Source organism: Paramormyrops kingsleyae, chromosome 19 (assembly GCF_048594095.1).
Source record: "Paramormyrops kingsleyae isolate MSU_618 chromosome 19, PKINGS_0.4, whole genome shotgun sequence".
NCBI classification, from domain to species: domain Eukaryota; kingdom Metazoa; phylum Chordata; class Actinopteri; order Osteoglossiformes; family Mormyridae; genus Paramormyrops; species Paramormyrops kingsleyae.
Genome location: NC_132815.1, coordinates 30314642 through 30337786, shown reverse-complemented (window position 1 = coordinate 30337786; position 23145 = coordinate 30314642). Strand labels below are relative to the sequence as shown.

At 43.3% G+C, this 23145-nt stretch overlaps 1 protein-coding gene across 4 annotated transcripts; it reads left to right on the top strand.

Annotated features, from left to right (window-relative positions):
• Positions 1-262: 262 nt before the first annotated feature.
• On the top strand, positions 263-21529 carry LOC111841536 (protein LBH-like). Of its 4 annotated transcripts, none has more exons than XM_023807352.2 (5): positions 263-400; positions 726-827; positions 19456-19537; positions 19765-19966; positions 20832-21529. In XM_023807352.2, the coding sequence occupies exons 3-5, from the start codon at positions 19457-19459 to the stop codon at positions 20891-20893; spliced, it is 345 nt and encodes a 114-aa protein (XP_023663120.1). In that variant the 5' UTR covers positions 263-400; positions 726-827; position 19456; the 3' UTR covers positions 20894-21529. The 4 variants fall into 4 exon arrangements, with proteins under 4 accessions (XP_023663120.1, XP_023663119.1, XP_072558863.1 ...); XM_023807351.2 differs by having other exon boundaries at positions 683-827; XM_072702762.1 differs by having other exon boundaries at positions 683-827; positions 19404-19537.
• Positions 21530-23145: the final 1616 nt, after the last annotated feature.

The window sequence follows — 23145 nt, the reverse complement described above, 5'->3', positions numbered from 1 at the left end:
AAATCACCAGTGATTTGGTGGGAGTGTAACTGCCATTAGGGTCAGTTATGTTGCTTTAAGTTTATTTAATTAATTTAAATATAAGAATAATTTAAACATAACTGAAATCCCAGCATTATTTGATTTAAATGAAGAATTTAGTAATTAACATAATTAAAGGCATATGTTAGTAAGGATCTTTCTAGCATTTCTATAGCGGAACTAATCTTGCGTTTGGGTTGAGGTCTGGTCAGTTTTGTTGGTAACATTTTCATTTTGCTCAGTTAAGCGCAGCACTTGTTATGCGGCTGAGAAAGTATTTAAAGTTATTGTGTCTATTCATGGAGATTTGAGTTATTGTATAAGCTGCAATCATAAGTTTTCTTTCTTTAACTCCTCTTGAATTAACGCGACCAACGAGGTACGAGATTTATGTCCATTTTGCAATGGCGTGAGCGAGCTGTACAGTATTTACGTTTGTTTGGTTATTTTTTAGGAAAATGCGTGTTTTTACTGATTCATTTTATGATTTATATGATTTATGTTATCTAGTTCTCACGGCATGCTCGACCGGATGGATATGAATAAATGCCCGTGTGTCGGTATTGAAGGAAGTTACACTGTGTACTCCTCCCTTTTTCTCTCTCTGTCTCTCTCTCTCTCGTTCGCTCGCTCGCTCGCTCTCTTCTCTATACACACACAGCTCCAGACCAGCGCTCACAGCATACATATTTATCTGATGACAGAGTTTCTGTGGAGGATTTACCATAGGGTCTAAACAACTCAGAAAACACAATCGCTGGTACAACACACTGGACTTCTAAGAACAAAACCTCCTCCTTAGAAAGGTAAGCGTTACCTTTTTTTCCAGAATGCCCAAATGCTTAAAATAAGAAGTTTGCACCCTTTCACACTGTCAAACAAGAGGATGTGCATGCAAGCTATTAATATTATTTATCCATCCATTTCTTGTAACCACTTATCCTATTCAGGGTTGTGGGGTTTCCAGAGCGTATGGGCAAGGGAGCAACCCCGGATGGGGCACCAACTTATTGCAGGGCACACTTACACACCATTCATTCATACACACACGCACTTCGGTAACTCCAATCAGTGGCGTTGTTAGGCCTATTTTAAGGGGGCTTTAGTCCCACTAAAATGTTTTTAGTCCTCCCCTCCCCAAAAAAAAATGTGTGTATTTATTGGCTTAAGTCATGAATAGCTTTTTATATTATATATTAGTTGCCACCCCTAGACTCTGCCCCCATATCCATTCATCTCTACCTACACAGCTATTCAAACTTCTGCATGTTTTTGAATTGTGGGGGGAGTACCTGTAGGACACCCCAGGGCAACATGGAGAGAACATGCAAACACCACACACACAGAGTCATTGCAGCGACTTAGACCCTGGTCCCAGACATGTGAGGCAACAGTGCTACTGTGCCACTTAATATTATTTTACAATATCAAATTAATCATTCATATAGACTCAGAATGGAATTGTTAGTGCTAGAATCACCCAAAAATAATATAAAGTAACAGTAAAATTAGGGTAATAACTTGTGGTAATTCATTAGGTGCTCATGACCAGGAAAAATTAAGAATCTCTTATATTGACGTTCAACAGTAGTCCTGGTTTATTCTTATTCTTTATTCTTATGGTTTATTCTATTTGATTGATTGATTGATTGATGAAACCCTTTATTGCTGTTGCAGTACACCTTGTCACTAGTCACAAGTACCAGCGAAATATTGGCCATCAACCCGACCATACATATACGACACACGTAGGGGGTAGACAGGTCAGGAAGACAGGGGACTATAGGAAAACTCAGAGAAACAAGATTACGCGAGGAGAGTGGAGGTGAATAAAAAAAAACAGCCCCCAGACTGTACTCCAGTAGGGAGTACAATATAGGAACAGAGAAAAAAAACACCTCAGCAATAAGCACATAGTCACCACAGCTCACAACACCAAAGTCGAGACTTGCAACAGGGGTGGGGAATGGGGAGGTGGAGGTAGTCCAGCATAGACAAACAGCCATCCGTTCCTGCAGCCAGACGGCGCTGTACAAGGACCCGCTCGTTCATGCTGGGGGTATGAAGCGGCGAAGGCGTGGGATGGGGGTAGGGTGTCCTTGTGGTTGGGGGAGAGGAATGCAAGAGAGTCTCGCTGCCTTGTTCTTCAGGGGGGAGTTGTTGAGCTCAGCAGAGGCCTTGGCCAAGGCCCGTGCTGATTAGGGGGGAGCCAAAATAAGATAGAATAGGGTTGTTTGGGTTTTCGTGCGAGAAGCTGCAATTTCGCAGCTCCTCTAATGTCCACGCTGGTCCCCGTCGTCTAAAATCCTGCGCAAAGCCTTGAGCTCCTCCGTGATGTTATCCAGTCTGCGGTCCATAGTCACGGTGATGTAATCAGATCTACGGTCATTAGACACTGTGATGTTATCCAGTTTGCGATCTATAGCCATAGTCTGAGCGCCAACAGCTCTGCCAAGACCGTCAATCAATTTGGCCAGCCTAGAGGGGTTTTGAGCGGCTGTCACCGTTTTCTTCAATTTCCGATAAACCAGGGCGATGCCTAATCCAATCAGCATAAGACCCGTTATCAAGGTTCCGAATAGGTAGATATGTTCGATGTCCTCCACGGAAAGAGCTGCCAGACACACGACCCTCCACTTCTCCCATCCGTCCATCGTGTAGCCAGCTGCGTACGTTCCTGCAGGACAGTCAGGTTCCCCCGAACCTGCGCTCCTCTGCGAGAAGATGGCAGCTTTGTTTATTTATTAATTTTTTAATGCAATGGGAAAGTATAAGGGTCATTCACAGTTTAGGGGGCCTTAGATGTCCTCAGTAAAGCGATCCAATGTTTACATAAATATCGCAAAGTACTGTTTTGCCCCAGCTTCTATTATGAATGGATGCATAGCTATGAATATATCGGTACAACGACATTTGAGTTAAAATGCACTTTATACATTCTGCAGCATTTTATTTGGTGGGATGTAGAGGATTTTCACATGTCCCAGGGGTTGCTTACTTCTTCAATATGTATTTTAAATGATTAAATAAAAATTGCAAAAGAAACTACAGAAAACATTTCATACGTCTCTTGATAAGTTAGTTGCATTTTTCATGACAAACATTTTTTGTATGTTTTTGGAATTGCTGTGCACCCTGTCATATTTCGATAGCCACTACCTAACTGTCAATCATGCTTTCATCAAATGCTCATTTTAGCTCAAAATGTCCACCCTGTTTTATCTGCCCTGTAATGCTTCTGTTCTTGACAGGATGGACATACATATTAAGTCTGTCTTGATTATGTGAGCAAATGCCTATCACAATAATGAGATGTTTGAGCAGTGAGTAGGTTATGTGGGATTGCTATTCTTCCTACAGTTTAAATTACGGACTTGAAACCAACTATCACTGTGTGAATGTTCATTCTGGTTCCGAATAGTATCTTTGTACACAGTTTGTAAACTGTGGCTCATTCATTTGGAAATTATGAGGTAAACAACTAAAGAATACTGAATTTCAAAAGCTGCTTTTATGAACAAAAGTATGTGGACACCCCAATTGATCAGAGGAACTTCCTTTTTAATCCACACCCACCACTGACACAGATGAACTATTAAGTACATTGTTATACAATCTCCCACAACAAACATTAACAGCAGAATGGGTGGTTGTTTTACAGCAGAGGTTAGTGACTTTCCAACTTGGCACCATAATAGGAGGCCATATTTTCAGTCAGTTTCAAGTCAGTTCACTACCTGCCCTGTTAGACCTGTCCTGGTCAAACACAAGTGAAGTGATTGTGAAGGACAAAATGTCTGGGAACAAGTTCAACTGTGAAGTGGTTGGTTGCACAAGTGCTGATCACCCAATATCAATATCCAACCTGATTGGCAGCAAACCCAGCAATGTCCCATCATCTAATGGAAAGCTTTGCCAGAAAAGTAGAGGCTATTAAAGCAACAATGAGCTGACCTACTGTACTCAACTGAGATGTTGGACAAGCTGGTGTCCACATAGAGTACTTTTGGCCATGTAATGTATTTTGGATCAATTTATAGTAACACATATAGAAATTAATATTCAGGTGCATTGTGAAGGAGTGCCAGTTAAGGCACTACAGCCATGTGGCACCTTCCCCTAAGGGGACGCCCACATAGCACCTGGCTGTGGCAGACAGATAGGCACTTTCAGAGGGTGGAACTGGACAGTGTGTCTGCCTAGGGGTTTGCCAACTGGGATCGCAAGGTGTTTCGTCATGTGGTGACATACTACCCAATTTGACCTTATCTGTTTAAGATCATACACTTAATCTGTGCCATGAAATTGTTACTGTTGGAAAGGTTGTGTTGTAATCTGATATAAAACAAAGAAAACATTGATAATTTTTTCTGAATATCATTCAGATTTGTCCTGCTAAATAATTTATATGCCCTAATAAAATGCCATCCACAACTATAGCTTCCTGTTATTTCATAAATATGGAGCCCTGCTGAACTGAGTCAGGCCTTTGCCCTATCATCGTAGCTGTTGTCTTCAAGTTTACCAAAATAATTTCTTTTGGCTAATAAAACATTATAATTGAATATTAAATAAATAACTAGGATAAATAATTTCAATTTATTTTTTGTTCATATATATTTTTCCTTCATTTTTGTGTGGAACTGAAAATAAAAGTGTAATGGAAGCAAATATTAGTATCATAATTTTCATGATTCACAAATATTTTCAGAAAAATAATTATATTGGGAAAGTGACACAGTATCTTTCTGAAAATGGAACTTTGTAGTACCACAGTACCATGGAAGTATTATTAATCTGTTTTGTCCATGACAGGGTGGACAAAATTGGTGGTTGAATTACAAAATTTCAGCTTACTGTTGCAAAATAAAAAGTGGTTCAGCTTGACACAGAAGTTTTCTGAGCAGACTAAATAATATAATAAGCTATCGAAAGAAACTGAAAACTAAGTACAGTTTTTTAGAAATTATGAGCTTCCAGTGGCAACCAATACTATGCTGTAAAAAAAGTGTTCTGTCCTATACTGTAAAAAAGCTGACCATTCAAAATGTTATGCAGGGTGTAGGAGAGCAAAATCCTGTTGCAGCTACAGTTTAAAGGACTTTTTTTTGCTACATAGGCACTTGTTAATATTGTACTGAAGGCCAGCATGAGATCCCACATAGACTGGGGGATACGGTCAAGTCTTTAGAGCCAATCTTGCTTAATTTTCCTTGTTCAGTCTTAACTTGTAACATGGATTTTTTAAATGGATGAGTTTTTTCTAAACGGATGTTTTCAGGGAAGTTGTCTTTAGAGCATCTGGCTCTTTTGATGTGCAGCTGAATACATGAAATTTCACGAAAGCGCAGATGGTCCTCATACAGATGTGCTAACGCTAATGCCACGGCTGCTGTCTGTATGGGTCGCTTTTTCAACTTGCAGGGCGGATAGCCCTTTGACCCTCCTCTGCGGAGTGACTTAGGGACCCTCCTTAGATATTGTTAAGTATCTCTCAGTCTTGCAGGCTAACATATATTTATCTGGAGTGATTTTTGTACCGAGACAATATAATTTGCACCCCCTTCGCCACTCTTTCACCAGCGTACTACTTCCTCAACAACCAAATTACTCTGGTCTGGCTGCTCCCATGGTGGTAGCTGCCATAGAATAGGTGAGGCTCATATACCTCATTTGCATTTGGATGTTTGCCAACCTCAGCTAAATTCCTGGCCATCAGATGCTGAAGGACCAGCCATTACTACCCTTGATGGACTTGTTTATTTTTCGAATGCGTGACGTATGACAAAAGAATTATAGAGGTTTAAAGAAACAGAGGTGAAACACAGCCTTAAGCCTTAAGTTCCTAGAAGATAGAACGAGAAATAAGATCTCTGGATTTGCAAAGGTGGATGTTTATTTTGGTCAATTTCCATGTATAGGTTTGCTGTTTCCTGTTTGCTGTTTCCTGCGTGAGCGAGACTAGTTGCTACCGCGCGAACTTTTAAACTATAACTATAACTATAACCCAAATAATACTTAGAGTTATAATTAAGCAATCGGATAAATCTTGGCAAGCTTAATAGTCTCCTGATAATCTTCCAAATCCACGACGGATTAATCGCCTCCGCCCCCGGAGTTTTTCCCCGCTAAACGTAAGTATATCACTATCGCTCCTGTCGTTTGCTCCGAGTGCAGTATGTTTAGTTATTCTTCTCCCGTCATTAGCGGTACGTTTGTCTGCGATAAGTGTAAGCTAGTTGCCAGGCTGACGGAGAAGATCGCAGACTTAGAGGGACGCATCCGGACGTTACGGGAGATTCAGGAGAGTGAGAGTTTTATTGACGCAGTGTTAGCGGCTCCGGATATGTCCGCTATAGTGAGCCAGTCTCCCCCCGCTCCGGCAGCAGGGCCTTCGCAGCAAGGCGAGTGGGTGACGACCCGGCGGCATAGCCGTAAGTCCAAACAGGACTCACACCGGCACCATTCACCCATTCGCGTTTCAAACAGGTTCTCCCCACTCAGTGAAACACCCACTGAGCCGCCTGTTGAAAGCGCTCTGGTAATCGGCGATTCTATGCTAAGAAACGTGAGAGTAGCGACTCCAGCGGCCGTAGTTAATTGTCTCCCTGGTGCCAGAGCGACCGACATCTTATCAAACTTAAAAGTGCTGGCTAAGAGTAAACGTAAGTATTCGCATATTGTTATCCACGTCGGCACAAATGATGTCAGATTGAGGCAATCGGAGATCACTAAAGCAAATTTCATAGCGGTGTGCAGCCTTGCGAGGAAGATGTCCGCGTCAGTAACATGCTCTGGCCCTATCCCTGCTAGACGTGGCGACGAAATGTACAGCAGATTATCGTCGCTGCATCGCTGGCTGTCGGAATGGTGCCCAATAAATGGTGTGGGTTATATAGACCATTGGCGGACATTCTGGGGTAGGCCTTGGCTTTTGAAGAGGGACGGTATTCACCTCACGTGGGCTGGTGCCGATCTCCTGTCAAAAAGCATAGCTCACAGTCTTAGGGCAGATTGCTAACTAACCAGAGCCAAGCCAAGGCGGCAGGCAAAACGGCTTAACCGACCGCCTGCTAGTCGCTTAGAGTCGTCACCCAGGCTTCATATTATTGAGACTGTGTCTGTTCCCCGCGGTTTTAATGTTCGTGTCTTGCAAACCTTAGAGAAATTAGACCTATTTCAACTCTGGATAGTAGGTGTAATGCAAACCTAAAACTTGGACTCCTGAACATTAGATCGCTGGCTCCTAAGACATTGCTCGTAAATGAAATCATTACTGATTCTAATCTTAGTGCCCTATGTCTTACTGAGACTTGGCTAAAACCGAATGAGTTCTTGGCACTAAATGAATCCACTCCAGCTGAGTATAGCTATAAGCATACTCCTCGACCCAATCGCAAAGGTGGCGGAGTTGCTGCAATATTTAAGACCGACCTAGGAGTGCGTGAAAATACTGGCTATAGCTTTAGTACGTTTGAATTTATTATTCTAAATCTTGCAAGCACATCTAAGTGTAGTTCTACACCTCCAATCACCATTGCCATTGTGTATAGACCACCAGGCCCCTATAGCAATTTCCTTAAGGAATTTGCAGATTTCTTAACAAGCTTGGTGGTTACTACCGACAAGGCCTTGATTGTTGGTGATTTTAATATTCATATGGAAAATGAAAGTGATCCAGTAACAAAAGCATTTACTGCCATTCTTGACTCTGTCGGTGTACATCAGAATGTAACTGGGCCAACTCATGCCTGTAACCACACCCTAGACCTGATTCTTAGTCATGGTGTCCTGGTAGAACACATATCAATTATCCCTCAGAATCCTCTACTTTCAGATCATTACCTTTTAACATTTCAAATACAACATAACTCCCCTAAGGCCCCAGACCAGAGGTACGATACTAGACGTTCCATAGCCTCATTATCCGCTGCAACTTTTCTGGAACAGCTCCCACAGTACTTTAACCTAACCTCTGAAGTGTCATGTGTAAATGAACTTGAACAGGTAGCCGTGAACATGGTAGAATCATTTCGTACCACTCTTGATCATGTAGCACCACTCAAGAAAATAAAACATAGAGATAAGAAACCTGCCCCCTGGTACTCTAACCGTACACGTGAACTTAAACAAGCTTCACGAAAGCTAGAACGCAAATGGCGGTCAACAAAATTAGAAGTTTTTAGATTTGCCTGGAAAGAGAGCCTGTCTAAGTATAGACATGCACTAATGACTGCTAGGTCTATGTATCTCTCTAAACTAATTGAAAATAACAAAACCAATCCTAAATTCCTATTTGAAACTGTATCTAGGTTAACAAAGAATCGTTCAATGTTAAACTCACAAGTCCCAGAAGCTCTTGGTAGTGATGCCTTTATTGCGTTTTTTAATAATAAAATAACCACGATTAGACATACCATCACGAGCACGCCCAGGGTTGCACACAACCACCAATCCTCTGCTAGTGCTAGTGTTATTAGTACTAATGATAACATCTTTGAATGTTTCACTCCTGTAGTGCAGACAGAACTCCTTCAGTTAATTTCCTCTTGCAAACCCACTACTAGCCTTGTTGACCCAATACCCACCAATCTACTTAAGGAAATTGCACCACTGATTAGCACTACATTGTTAAACTTGTTAAACTCATCTCTTAGTCTTGGATATGTTCCTAAATCTTTTAAAATGGCTGTTATTAGACCTATCCTAAAGAAACCAAATCTTGAACCTAGCGACTTAGGAAACTATAGACCCATCTCAAATCTTCCCTTCATTTCTAAAATTCTTGAGAAAGTTGTTGCTCACCAGCTGTGATAAACGACTTGCTTATGGCTTCCGACCGTGGCTGTATATCGCTATTATTCTTACTGGATCTAACTGCAGCATTCGATACTGTAGACCATAATATTCTTTTGGACCAGTTGGAAACATTGATTGGCATTAAAGGGACAGCACTACTGTGGTTTCGTTCGTATTTAACTGATCGTTACCAGTTTGTCCATGTAAACAATGAGTCATCCATAGCCACTAAAGTAAGATATGGTGTCCCGCAGGGATCAGTGCTGGGCCCCCTACTGTTCAATCTATATATGCTACCGCTTGGTAACATAATTAGAAATTACAGTGTTAATTTTCATTGTTATGCTGATGATACACAATTGTATATATCTGTTAAACCTAGTGACGCATCCCAGCTCTCTTCTTTAGCCGACTGTCTGCTAGACATCCGTTGTTGGATGGCAAGGAATTTCCTCATGTTAAATACTGAAAAAACTGAGGTTCTTTTAATCGGTCCTAAGGAGGCCCGCAATAAGTTTGTAAACCCCAACCCTAGCGGCCTCCCTACTCAATTTAAAACAGTGGTCAGAAATCTTGGTGTCCTGGTAGACTCCGACCTCTGCTTCAGTGCTCACATAAATAGCATTACCAGTACGGCATTTTATCATCTACGGAACATAACCAAAGCTTCGGAAGTTGCTGTCCTTTCAAGATGCAGAAAAACTAATACATGCCTTTATAACTTCTAGATTGGACTACTGCAATGCCCTCCTTTCGGGTTGTCCATCTGGATCCCTACATAAACTTCAGTTAGTACAAAATGCAGCTGCCAGAGTTCTAACAAAAACTAAAAAATTTGATCACATTAGCCCTATCCTGTCTTCCCTGCACTGGCTACCGGTCAAGTTTAGGATTGACTACAAATTATTACTATTGACTTACAAAACTCTGAATGGCCTTGCACCACAATATCTCAATAATCTTCTGGTCCCTTACAACCCTTCTCGCCTGCTTCGTTCACAAGGAGCAGGATATCTATTAGTTCCTAAAGTAGACAGGACTACGGCAGGCTGCAGAGCATTCTCTTACAGAGCTCCGCAGCTGTGGAATGGTCTCCCGGAGGATGTGCGGGATTCAGGCACACTCTCGCTATTCAAGTCTAGATTAAAAACGCACTTGTATAGCTTAGCGTATAGGAAACCTAGTTCTGGTTCCAGCTAGTCGCTCACTCCCAGTCAGACTAACAGTATGAGGTGATGAGCTGGGTGGGGATCGGTGTCATTGGCTTTGGATAAACTGAGGCGTCAGTGCTGTCACTCTAGCTCTACACTAGAGTGCTGATGTTCAGGGAGTCCCCATGCCTGTGTTCCCGCCTGTCTCTCCCTCTTTCTCATGCTGCTATATTCAGATCTGCTGGAGCCTAGACGAATATTGCACTCGATCATTTTGCTTGCACTGCCTCTGGTTTCCTCAACTCTGGCTAATACACAATTATTCTTACTTCCTCCCTCACCCCTTCTGGGGTGTGCTCCATGGAGCACAATGTCGTTGAAGAGTTTATGCCTCTGCGGCCTGCAAGACAACTACCTCCACCTCCAGCAACTACCCTCCAACCTGCCTGCCCTTGGCTCAACACGATGCCTCGCCATCCATCCGGCGGCTGTGTGTCTATTAATCCTGCCATCGTGCATCAAGCACCACGTGCCTGCACCGGTCGGCCGCTGCATTGAGACATATATTTCAACCCCTGTATTAGCTTAGTCATTTCATCTTGTCTGTATTAGCTTAGTCATTTCATCTTGTTTGTTTGACTCATCTGCCGGCCCCTGGAGGATGGGCTCCCCCTTTGGGTCTGGTTCCTCCCAAGGTTTCTTCCTCTTAGGGAGTTTTTCCTTGCCACCGTTGCCTTTGGCTTACTCAATGGGGGGTCCTTACGAGGCAGAAATGTAAAGCGCATTGAGACAATGTAATGTTGTGATAATGCGCTATATAAATAAAATTGAATTGAAATTGAATTGAATATACAAAGGGCAGTATCTGTCAGTATGCAATAGCTTTCCAGTGCAGAAACACCAGCCTTCACTGTTTCTCACATCTGTGGAGGAATGGATTTGGTGGTGTAGATCTGATTTCTCTGAAGTTAGTTGGATAATGGAGCCCCACTGCACAGGGCCTTAGTCACGCTCTCACTGATGTTCTGCATTTGTTGGCACCCGCTGACATTTCTCGTGTGTACTGAGTGTTGGGTCAGCAAGCCCTGCTTCTCCGTGTTCTGGGCACCTTGCGGTGTCATGTGCATGCAGAACCCCCAGCTGGCAATGATCTCTGTGCCACTAAGCCACAGGTTTCTTGTGTGTTTCCCTGGATGCAGAATGAACTGCCAAACCACATCCGGTACTCGGGCTCCATCTCTGCCTTCAAGAAACACCTTAAGACCCATATTTTCATGGATTTCTCTACTAACCTTATTGTTCTTTGGATGCCCTTATGTAGTGCTTATCCTTGGCCCTTGAGTAGCCTTTTTAGGTTCTTTTTTATTATTAAAGGGACAAAGACAGATGTCATCAAATTGTATAAAGGAAAGAGAACAGAAGTAAGAAAGGGAAAGAAATAATAAAATCAACTCAAAAAAGCAAGCAAAAAAATATTATAATAATGATAATTATTATTATTATTATTAAAGGGAGACTGAATGGGAGGAAGGTTATCATAAGGCCAACCAAGGCAGGCCAGGCCCACCTTGCACCATGGGCAGGCCTGAGGCATGGCAACCCCCAGGACAGCTCCCCAGCAATGACAACCCCGCCCCAAGCAAACCACACCTAACACGACCTGCTACCCCTATTCTAGAATGGAGTTTGTTTGATTTTGACTTTTTCTTGGTGTCTTGGCTGGTGAAGTCAATATTGGAAGAAAATAAGGAAGAGAGAAAGAAGGGAAAAGAGAAAGAAGAAAAAAAAGACAGGATTGCATGTACATGCAATGGTTGTGTCTGATGAGAGGTGGTGCAATTGTAAACAAAGAGAAAAATAATAAAGGTTATAATAACCACAGGGGTGGCATGGTGGGCTGTTGCCTCACACCTCTGGGACCAGGGTTCAAGTCTCCGCCTGGGTTACATGTGTGTGGAGTTTGCACGTTCTCCCCATGTTTTCCTCCATGTACTCTGGTTTCTCCCCACAGTCCAAAGACATGCTGAGGCTAATTGTAGTAACTAAATTGCCCATAGGTGTGCATGTGTGAGTGTGCCCTGCAATGGGCTAGCCCCCCCGTCCTGGCTTGTGCCCATAGCTTCCGGGATAGGCTCCGGACCCCCCCGTGGCCCAGAAGGATAAGTGGTTTGGAAAATTAATGAATGAATGGGTGAATTAGCAATAATACTGATATACTATAATAATAATAATAGTGAAATTAAAGAAAAAAGAGGGGGAAGTATGTGGGCACAAAATAATTTGCTTCAACCATGATGAACATCTTCAACCTCTCCCTCTCCCTGTTTGTGGTTTCTGCCTGCTTCAAATCGGCCACCCTGTATCCAAGTCTTCAAATATCTCATCATTGAATGACTGGCGACCAGTTACCCTGACGTCTATCGTAAGCTAATGCTTTGAGAGGCTGGTCAGGGACTTCATCTGTTCAGTGGTCCCTGACTCATTAGATCCATTGCAATTTGCATAACACCACAACAGGTCCACGATGATGCCATAGCCCTGACTCTTCATACTGCCCTCTCCCACCTGGAGAAGAGGGACACATATGTGTCATACGGCGTAGGACACGGACCAGGGAAACAGGCGAACGAGAGCAGGAACGGGGTTAAATAAAAGGGTTTAATGGGAGAACGCAAGGGCATAACAGGGGAAAACACGGCACTACTATACAACAATACAACACTACAATGCACGACACTACAATGACAGAACTAGGGAAACAAACTCTGACGTGGACTTAAATACATCGAACTAATATAGATAATTGAAAACAGCTGTGAAACACTGGGAATCGACATGAGGTTAACGAGGGGGGCGTGGCACAGGAGGAGCAGCACGATCTGGGTGTGACAATATGTGAGAATACTGTTTGTAGATTGCAGCTCAGCGTTCAACACCATTGCTCTTTCTAGGCTGGACAGGAAACTGCGGGACCTAGGCCTGAGCAGCACCCTGTGCAGCTGAATCCTCAACTTCCTGTCATACTGATTAGACTATTATCAGGTAGTCAGACTGGGCAGCATTACCTCACCCCGGCGCTCCTCATGGATGTGTACTGAGCCCTCTCCTGTACTTGCTTTACACTCAAAACTGCTCAGCTACTAACAGCTCCAACATCATTGTGAAGTTCACAGACGACACCATGGTGGTGGGTCTCATCACCAACAGTGATGAAACAGCATATTGAGATAAGGTCAACGTCCTGACACACTGGTGCCAGGAGAACCACCTCACCCTCAATGTCGGTAAGACCAAGGAACTGATAGTGGACTTCCGGAAGCAGAAAGGAGGACACATCCCCATCACCATCAATGGCACTCCTGTGGAGAGGTTGAGCAGCTTCTGTTTCTTCGGAGTGCACTTGGCAGAGGACCTCACAGGGACAATTCACACAGTCAAAACAGTGAAGAAGGTGCAGCAGTATCTCTTCTTTCTCAGGGGACTGAAGAGGTTTGGAATGAGCCCCTGCATCCTCAGGAGTTTTTAAAGCTGTGTCATTGAGAGCATCCTTACTGGATGCATCACCGCCTGGTACGGCAACAGCACTGCCTACAACTGCAAAGCTCTGCAGAGAGTGGTGCAGTGTTCTGAGAGTATTATAGTAGGTGAGCTTCCCTCTCTCCAGGACATCTACATCACAAGGTGCCTGCGGAAAGTGGGGAAGATCATCAAAGACCCAGTCACCCCAGCCATACACTGTTCAGGCTGCTACCGTCAGGCAGACAGTACTGCAGCATCCGGTCCCAGACCAGCAGACTGAGGGACAGTTTCTTCCATCAAGCCATCAGACTGCTGAACTCTGACCATTAACCATTTACTACATATTGCACATGATGCTCTTCTGCACATCATTTAACTGTACATTCTTATTGCACAACTGCATACACTTTTGTACATACTTAGATTTGTCAAATGTTTTGTTTTATATATTTCTACTTATAATTTGATTGTTAATTCATGTCATACTATGGCTGCTTTGAGAGGCTTTACACACAAGCATTTCACTCACCTGTGTACTGGTGACAACTGACGTGACAATAATCACACAAGTGATTTGATTTGATCAATAAACCTAAATACAAGTATGAACATTAATGCTAGTATACAACGAAAGAATGGAGGGAGGGAAGGGAAGGAAGAAGAAAAAAGTATTAAAGCAGGTGCTTCATAGGTAAGTATAGCAATAAGATGTTCAATGTATAGGTCCCAAACGAATAATGACAAAATAATTATACTAATAATAATAATGATAACAACCAAAGAAGATTAAATAAAATAAAATAGAATAAAAATAAATAAATAAAAAATAAAAGGGAGACATGATTGAAGTAATAGTAACTAATAAAATATGAGATGTTATAAATGCAGTGGTCAGAAATAGGGAGGTGGAGGAAAGAGATTGAGTGTGTCAATTGGTTAAGGTCAGATATGTAAAAGAAGGGACCGAGAGTGAATTCTACTGGGTGATTTGGTGATAATGGAAGCGGAGAGACTTTCCAAAATGAGAAAATAATTAAATTTCTCATTTTCCAGTTCAAAGGAATAGTCTTTTGCAACAGCTAGAGCCACGAGGAGAAGTCTGGTAGATTCCTTGTTTAAACTAACAGATGTTGTGTCACCTAGCAGGCAGAGCATGGGTGACAGAGGCATGCCGCAGCCAGGGAGAATGATAGTGAATTTGTGATTTATTAAAAAAAAATGGTGGATGGGTGTGCATAGCCAGAAAGTGTGAAAAAATGTGTCTGAGGGGTTAAATCAATCAAGCACTTTATTTGTCCCCGAGGGGCAATTTGAGGGCACATAGAGCAGTGTTAAGATCAACCCGACCATACATATACAAACATCACAGTGGGGGAAGACAGGTCAGGAAGACAGCCGCTCTACAAGCCAACCTGTCGACCGCACGAGCAGCGACCCAATCATAGGAAGAACAGAGAAAACAGAATTACATGAGGTGAGAGAGGCAAATAAAAAAATACAGCCCCTAGACCAGGGGTCTCCAACTCCGGTCCTGGAGAGCTACTATCCAGTAGGTTTTCTATCCCACTTGGCGTCTGATGAGCCACACCTGGCCCTGGTATTTACCTGAGAACAGGTGTGGCTCATCAGAAGCCAGGAAGGATTGAAAACAGACTGGATAGTAGCTCTCCAGGACCGGAGTTGGAGACCCCTAACCTAGACTGTACTCCAGTAGGGAGTATAATGTAGGAACAGAAAGAAAAAAACACCTCAGCAACATAAGCACATAGTCACTACACAACATAAAAAATCGAGACTAGCAACAGGGAAGGGAATGGGGAAGTGGAAGTAGTCCAGCATAGAACAAACAGCCATCCGGTCCTGCAGCCAGATGCCCTGGTCACCGACCTACCTGTTCACGCTGGGGGTGTGAAGCGGCGAAGGCGTTGGATTGGGGGAGGGTGTCCTTGGGGTTGGGGGGAGGGATGCAAGAGAGTCTCGCTGCCTTGTCCTTCTGGGGGAGTTGCTGAATTCAGCAGCGGCCTTGGCCAAGGCCTGTGCTGATTAAGGGGGAGCCAGAAGCAGATAGAACTGGGTTGTTTGAGTTTTTGGGCGAGAAGCTGTAATTTTGTAGCTCCTCTAATGTCCACGCTGATCTCCGCCATCCAAAATCCTTTGCAGAGCCGAAAGCTTCTCCGTGATGTTATCAAGTCTGCAGTCCATAGTCACAATAATGGTATCCAATTTGCGATCTAGAGCCAAGTCTGAGGGCCGACAGCTCTGCCAACTCCGTCAATCATCCCCAGCCTAGTGGGGCTTTGAGCGGCTGTCACCGTTTTCTTCAATTTTTGATAAACCAGGGTGATACCTAATCCAATCAGCATCAGACCTGTAATCATGGTTCCGAATAAGTAAATATCTTTGATGTCCTCCACAGACAGAGCCACCAGACACACAACCCTCCACTTCTCCCATCCGTCCATTGTGTAGCCAGCTGCGTACGTTCCTGCAGGACAGTCAGGTTCCCCGAACCTGCGCTTCTCTGCGAGAAGATGGTGTCAATTGCGTTGAGAGACCAGTTGATCAAATCCATGATTTCCTTAGTTTTGAAGAGCAGGGATGAGAGGGTCTCTCGAGTATAGACAGTAATACAGTAGACTGGACGAGACGAGAGGAGCAAAGCAGGGAACATAAGGGGAGGGAGAGGGAGAGAAGTGCGTCTGCCTCCGCTGAGAGCCAAAGCCAGGCTTAAGTGTGCACTGTGAACAGATATGAGACTATATTAATCCCATTCTAAATGTCTTGTGACCAGTGAAGTGGACTCTGTGAGTAACCTTGTATTGTATAAGCTGAATTTTTGTGTTATTGCTCATTGTGAATGTTTTTTTTTTTTACAAATTTGTGTCCATAAGTTTGGTTTCCCAATGAGAGACAAATCCTGTTCCCACTAAGAGGTTGGAGTCAGATCATAATTTGGAAGAATTTTATAAATTTTTGATTGCAGTTTACTTTGGACAGTAATTTTGAGAAAGTCTGAGATCAGTAGGGGAGTTCTACATCATTATTTCTTATAATATTTTTAGATGTAATGGAGGATTTCAGTTGAGTATATTTGAAAAAATGTTGGCTGACAATCCCAAATTTCTGAATCAAGAAGGGGAATGAGACAAAAGTATTGTTCTGAAATATGTCCCTGAGATAAGTAATACCTTTGTCAGACCAAGATTTGAAGTGAAGTGGTTTACCAGTGACAACCAAATCTGGGTTGTTCCAATTTGGGGAGTTCTTAGATGGTAGAGAGTCTAAGTGATTTGGTGGAGTTTCCACCAAACTCAGAGTCGTTGCCATTGATGAACATTTAAAACATGGGTGACTCCTAGCACACTAGCTAAGAAAAGTTGAATCAGAGATATGCATTTGATTGCATACCGTCTGCTTGATGTAAATCCATTTATTATCCAGTGGTTGAGGATTAATACATCTGATGATATACTCTAGTTGGCTGGTCAGGCAATAATGAAGGAAGTTTGGGGCATCTAGCCTGCCTTGGCATTTGGGTTTTTGAAGCATACTCAGTTTGATTCTGGGTTTTTTATTTTTTACAATAAAACTTATTAATGATTGAGTCCATGGTTCTCTACCAATTGGCAGTTGGTTGTAACAAAGTTATTGTAAACACGTAATTTATCTTTAGAAGAACAGACATTTTGATCATTTCAATCCAACCTATGAGTGATTGTGGTAGATTCATCCAAAACTGGAGATCATCAACAATAATTGTTTTGAGAGGCATATAATTTAGGGAGGCGAGTTCTGACAGCCTGGAGGATATTTTAATACCTAAATATGTAGTGTGACCAATGCACATTGGGATCGGTGTGGTAAAGGCTGTCGCATCCAACCCATTGGAGAATAACGGAAGGATAGTTGATTTGGACTAGTTAATTTAGCAATCTGATATTTTAGAGAATCTTTCAATAAGTTTGATTATTCCTTAGGTTTTATTAGGTCCCTACCTTGTTTACAGTTATATGTGTAGTGGTGTAGCTGTTCGGTAGCTCCTGCTTCAGTACTGCTTACACGTGGGCATTCATTGGAAGCTCAGCCTAGCTGCACTGCCTAGTTCACTCCTTGATAGCATGAATGTTTTGTGCTACTTACCCCTCTTGTATACAAAAAAAAACTTCTGTGCAAGTTTTTATTTTTTAAATGGAAAAAAAAATTGACTTTGTACATCGTTTTGGACATAAAGATGTACTGTATATGTACAATGTGAATGCCCAGGTGTTAACACTGCCAGATGGAACAATATGGTTGTCTGTCAAAAAGTTGATTTCTCCACAGTATTACTGTACATAACCTGCATGATTAGCACTGTGATTATTTAAAGGACAGTGAAGCTTACAATTAAAATATCAGATGGTTCAGAGGTCGCAACAAAACTCTTTTTTCTGTTATTGTGAAATGTAGACTGTGAGTTTATATAAAACTTACTGTTCAGTGTGTATATATAGCATGTGAGTGTCCTAGTTTCTGGGAACAGCACATGCTGTAACACTGGCCATTTACAGTAGGTTGCGTGGAATATCACCTTGACAGGATAGCAAAGGACAGATTCGCAATGCGAACGCTCATGTGGATTAGCATTTTTCACACTAAAATTAAGCCAGCAGTGAAACTTTATTAATCCCTGTGGAGAAATTCTCTTTGTACCTGCCCCATCTTGATCTCCATGAAACACACAGACAGATGAGAACAAGCTGGAGGGTCACAGCACAGGGTCAGCCAGTGTGGGGCATCCTTAGAGCTGAGGGTTAAGGGCCTTGCTCAGGGGCCCACAGATCTGCCAAGGCTGAAGTTGGCGACCTTATCACAGGCACAAAAACTTAGGGGCCCATTGATCTGCACAACACCCGAAAGATTAAGAGCCTGCAAATTGTACTTGCCAACTGAATCTCTGGACACCCTGGCTTGGACATTGCAGCTGGGACATCACAGCCTGGACATTTCTGCCTGGACATCACAATCTGTGCGCTTTCACAGAAAAGATGAACCTACAAAACGCACCGGGCAACTGAAACTCTGCCTGGACATCGCAGCTGAGATATCGCAGCCTGAACATCACAACCGGGCATCAGAACCCTCGGGTTAGACAGAGAACCTGGGGTTAGACAAAATCCTGGGGTTAGGTAAGACCCTGGGGTTAGGCAGAGACCCTGTGGTTAGACAGAGGGCCTGGGGGTTAGGCAGTTGGATCAAGGCTTTTCAGAGTTGTCAGAAATAGGGGGGGTGGGGGTATGTGCACCCCCCCCCCCCCCCCCCCAAAATATCAGTAGACATTATCACTGTCATCCTGTCACTCTTAATCCTTAGTCACTCTTAATAATCACACTTCATTCTCATTGAATCTGACTTTCACTCTCTACAACTTTCACCACATCCTCAGTAATGTCACAGATAATGAACAGATATCTATTTAGGGCGGAACAATATTGGAGAAAAAAATTACATTGTGATATTTTATCATATGGATCAGTTATCTTTTTAAGTTATGTTTATTTGTGAAACTTTACCCCAAAACAGTGGTAGTCTTATTTTAAATAATGAAATCTTTATTATTTAAAAATTATTTTAAAATCTTTCTTACATCGCATCTTTTCACAGTGTGATTATTGCACGTGTGCCCACCGTGATGTCATGATACACATTGTGCCCCTGCGTCACCAAGGCAAATTCCCCCCACGTCAAACTCCCTCTGACACTGCTGAGGCAGTGAATGTTGTGTGTGACTCCTGCTGCAAGCTGCATACCTGTTCGAGTTTGGGCCCAGACACAGCAGAGAGCAGGACGTGGAGGAGGGAATAATGCAAAATGCTGACTGCATGGCTGCCCCCCCTCCACAGCTTGGTCTGAAGCCCCTGTCCTCTGTCATAGCTTAATGGAGGGCTATAGACTCCCACAGTGATCTGCACCTCTCCTCCTGCAGCATGACAGAGGTGATGCGCTCCTGCGACTCTGCCATGGAGGACTTCAGTGCAGCTCCTGGGGACCAGAGCATCTCCTTCCAGGTAGCCTTAGTACGAGCTGCCTGACATTACTCAAGACATTACCAGAAACCAGAAACCCACCTAGGTCTGGACTCTACTTGCTTACTAATCCACATCCTGGTGATTGGTTGCGTGTTTTGCGTTAGTACAGATGTTGTTCCCAAGGTGATTCTTGGGAACAACAGACACTGTTCATCTTATTGTCCTTGAATAGCAGTCCTGCTCATGAGCCTTTGCCTGTCCCCCAGCCCCCAGTTGACTCCCCCTCTCGAGTTCAGGTCTTTCCCGATTCCCACGAGAGGTACCCCAAGCTGTCCAAGCGGCTGCCTTCCATTGTGGTGGAGCCTACTCAGGGAGGGGACGTGGAGAGCGGGGAGCTCCGCTGGCCCCCTGACGACCTGAGTTCCACCCACTTCAACCCAGCGCCCCCCCTGCGGCCCCCTGCCACAGGTATTCTATTTCTGTTCCATCACTGGGGCACCACGCTGATACTGTGACTGACAAATTGTCAGGGGGCTCTCTGCCAGAAAGGCAGGGAATGTAAGTGACAGGGATGTATACACAAAGGTACTGAAAGCTGATTGGACCCCGGAGTGCCCCCCCTCCTTTGTCACTCACCGATTCAAAACAAATCATTGGCTAATAATATGGTTGGCCCCTCTGTATGAATTATTGCCTCTCTAATGCCGTCCACCTTAAAAAAATCATGCAATCATGCCTCAATGATCAGGTAAGACTGTGTAATAGTCTCAGCCCTTTTAGCTAATGATGAATACCATCAATACTCTTATGCTATGTCACAGGTGTAGCTTTATTATTATTACTGGGCAAGGGGCTATCGACATTGTTTCATTCCTGGAAAAGGGGCCATGTGGCTCTGCTTCTATACCTGAAGTGTGACAGATAAACAAGGTGACTGGGTCAGGTGACCTTCATGTAGATTTATGTACATCTGTTGTTTGTAAATCAGAGTACAGGTGTGTGGTCTGATGAGGAAATACCTATATGGGTACCTGGATGAGGACAGGATTTCACATTATTAGCGTACAAAGGTTTCTTCATTAGCATAACTAGTTTTATATTCAGGTTAGTTGGGCTAAACTGGGATGTCTACAGAGCTGAACAGGTCGAATGGCGGATACTGTGCCCAGACTAAGTGCCAGGTCATGGTGACCAGGACTGGGGGGTCGTTGTCGTTCAGGGGGCTGATACCACCCCCACAGTCAGGCTCAGGTAGCTTAGTCATGACCGATGGGGCACTTGAAGTCCCCATCCTCAACCTCTCTCATCGCCATTCTGCCTCTCTCTGGCCTAGGGGGGGAGCTTTTTCCCACCTCCCCAGAAATGGACAGGCCCCTGGGCGAGGACTCTGACTGAGGGCCGGGCATGGCGACACTCCAGCATTCACTGTGAATACTTACGCAGGGGCGTGAATGCAAACAAGGGCTCATGTCCAGGTGCCTAATAGGGTGTCTAAGGCCTTGCTCTCGTATGCCTGGGACCCCTTTTGGCAGAGACCCCCTGTTATGTTTTGGCAGGGTATAGGAGTGTAAAAATGTCCTCGGCAGCTCAGGCGTGCCAAATTCTACTGTACTCGTATCTACTCTATTTATAATAGTTTTTTTAGTGCAGACCTACATCTGTATAATCAGCATAGCTGTTTTTCAGACTTTGTAAATCTGTTCTGAGAGATTGTACACTGAACTAGATCCCTAGTATCTTATAGGCACATTTTGCAATATGACATATATAATTTATGTGTTTAATGTATAAATATGTACTCTGTTAAATATTCATTTGTCCCTTTATAGTATTCCTTGATATACGTAAAAATACTTATGTTGCATACGGTGTTAATTATAATTTTCTAAGTATCATGGTAGGTCCAACAATAGAAATCTGAATCCTTGCTTTGCAGCCTGCCACATAAAATGCCAATAACTCTAAGCTCTCTTAGTACAACTGTAAAGTTTTTTGTCCAGTAACACTCCAATAAAATTTTCCCTTGAAACAGCTTGTAACTTTCATCATATTATATGATAAGTTGTGGCCATATGATATATACGTTTCTTAATAGTGTTTCTGTGGCTGCATGGTGAAACTCTGCCAGCTATGGCTTTGGTGTGTCCACTCATCTCCTCAGTCATACTCTCATGCTATGGATACCACTGACTTCTGCAACTATTTGGGTATATACTGTAAGACAAAACCAGTGTCTGCTTTTTTTAATCATTATCTGCTCTTATAGTGCTTTGGGATGAATGCCTTGTGTGGATGTAGGAGGTGAAGTCTTCTTACTGTCAGTTTAAACACATTATAAGAGCTTCGGTTCCCAAGCCATCTCATTCAATGCACATCTTTCACATGATACTCCAGTGATACATTTCAGGTGCTCTGAGTCTTCAAACCTGCACCATATCCTCATGTTAATGAACTTTCCCCAGTGTCTTTGGTCTTCTGTAGGGCCTTTCAGAGCATCAGCCTCCTGACGTCACCTCTGTGAGGTTGGCATGGAGACTGCTTGTTCTGCAGCCATCACCTCCGGAACAGTTGGGATCAATGGTCATACTGAAGGGCCTAGGGATGATTTGATTGCTTTGTCTGCCATGAGAATCAAACCCACAAACTTCTGGATATGGGATCAGACCCCATACCAGCTGAGCTGCACCACACCTTTACCTAAGCTGTATCTATGCTCGTGTGACATCTGTGAGGCCAAGCCTCTTCAGGAGAGACTCCATTCACCACACAAAATCTTGCATAGAGAGTCAGTGGAGTCAGACCAACAGTCACAATAAGTCAGTTGAATGCTTCACTTTGGGTACTGGGTCCATTTGCTCATCTTTAAATATCGCCATCATGTAAAACATGGCAGCTATTTGCCAATAGTCACAAAGGTGACAAATTAGAACATGGCAGCCCTCTGCTATTGTAATAACCAGGTGGAGGTGAAGGAGGGGCTATGAGGCAGGAAAGTAGAGGAAGAGGAGCTGCAGTACATGGGACATTTGGAAATGCGATTCCTCTGCTCTTATGTCAGCACTTTGGCTTTGGCACTGCAAACTGATGCTTACAGGACTATGCCGAGTGCACCCCTCTGATCTTTTAAATATTCCAATGTCCTGCAAATGCCTTTCTATACGTCAGTCTGACCCACTCAGACACCCATCTATGTGGGAGGGTTTTGGTTTACCTGGGGGTCTCAGATTCTCAGCCGCCCACAAACTCTCAATAAGAATATGAACTAGGCTTTCAGTATTTTTTTTAATGCTTTCAATATTTTGCTTGCTATGGGATATTGCAGGCTTTAATACCTTTCAGTATGTGCTGCAGATAACCACAATCCTAGATGGATACTGAAAATTTGGAGGATGGATGATTCCCAGAAGAGCCATAAAAACCAGTTAGGACCAGGTGTGAAAGAAGTCATTATACAGGAGAAAACATAGAAGCATACACTTAAGCACACAAACAATTGAAATACATACACAGCTCCCCTCTGGACTACAGTCCTCGAATAATTAAAAGCATTAAAATGAATCCACAGAAAGCAATAAGATTGATGTTTTCCTGCATGTTGGTGTTGGAATGGAGTCTGAATGGAACAATGTGAGTTTTTTCTGGTAGCT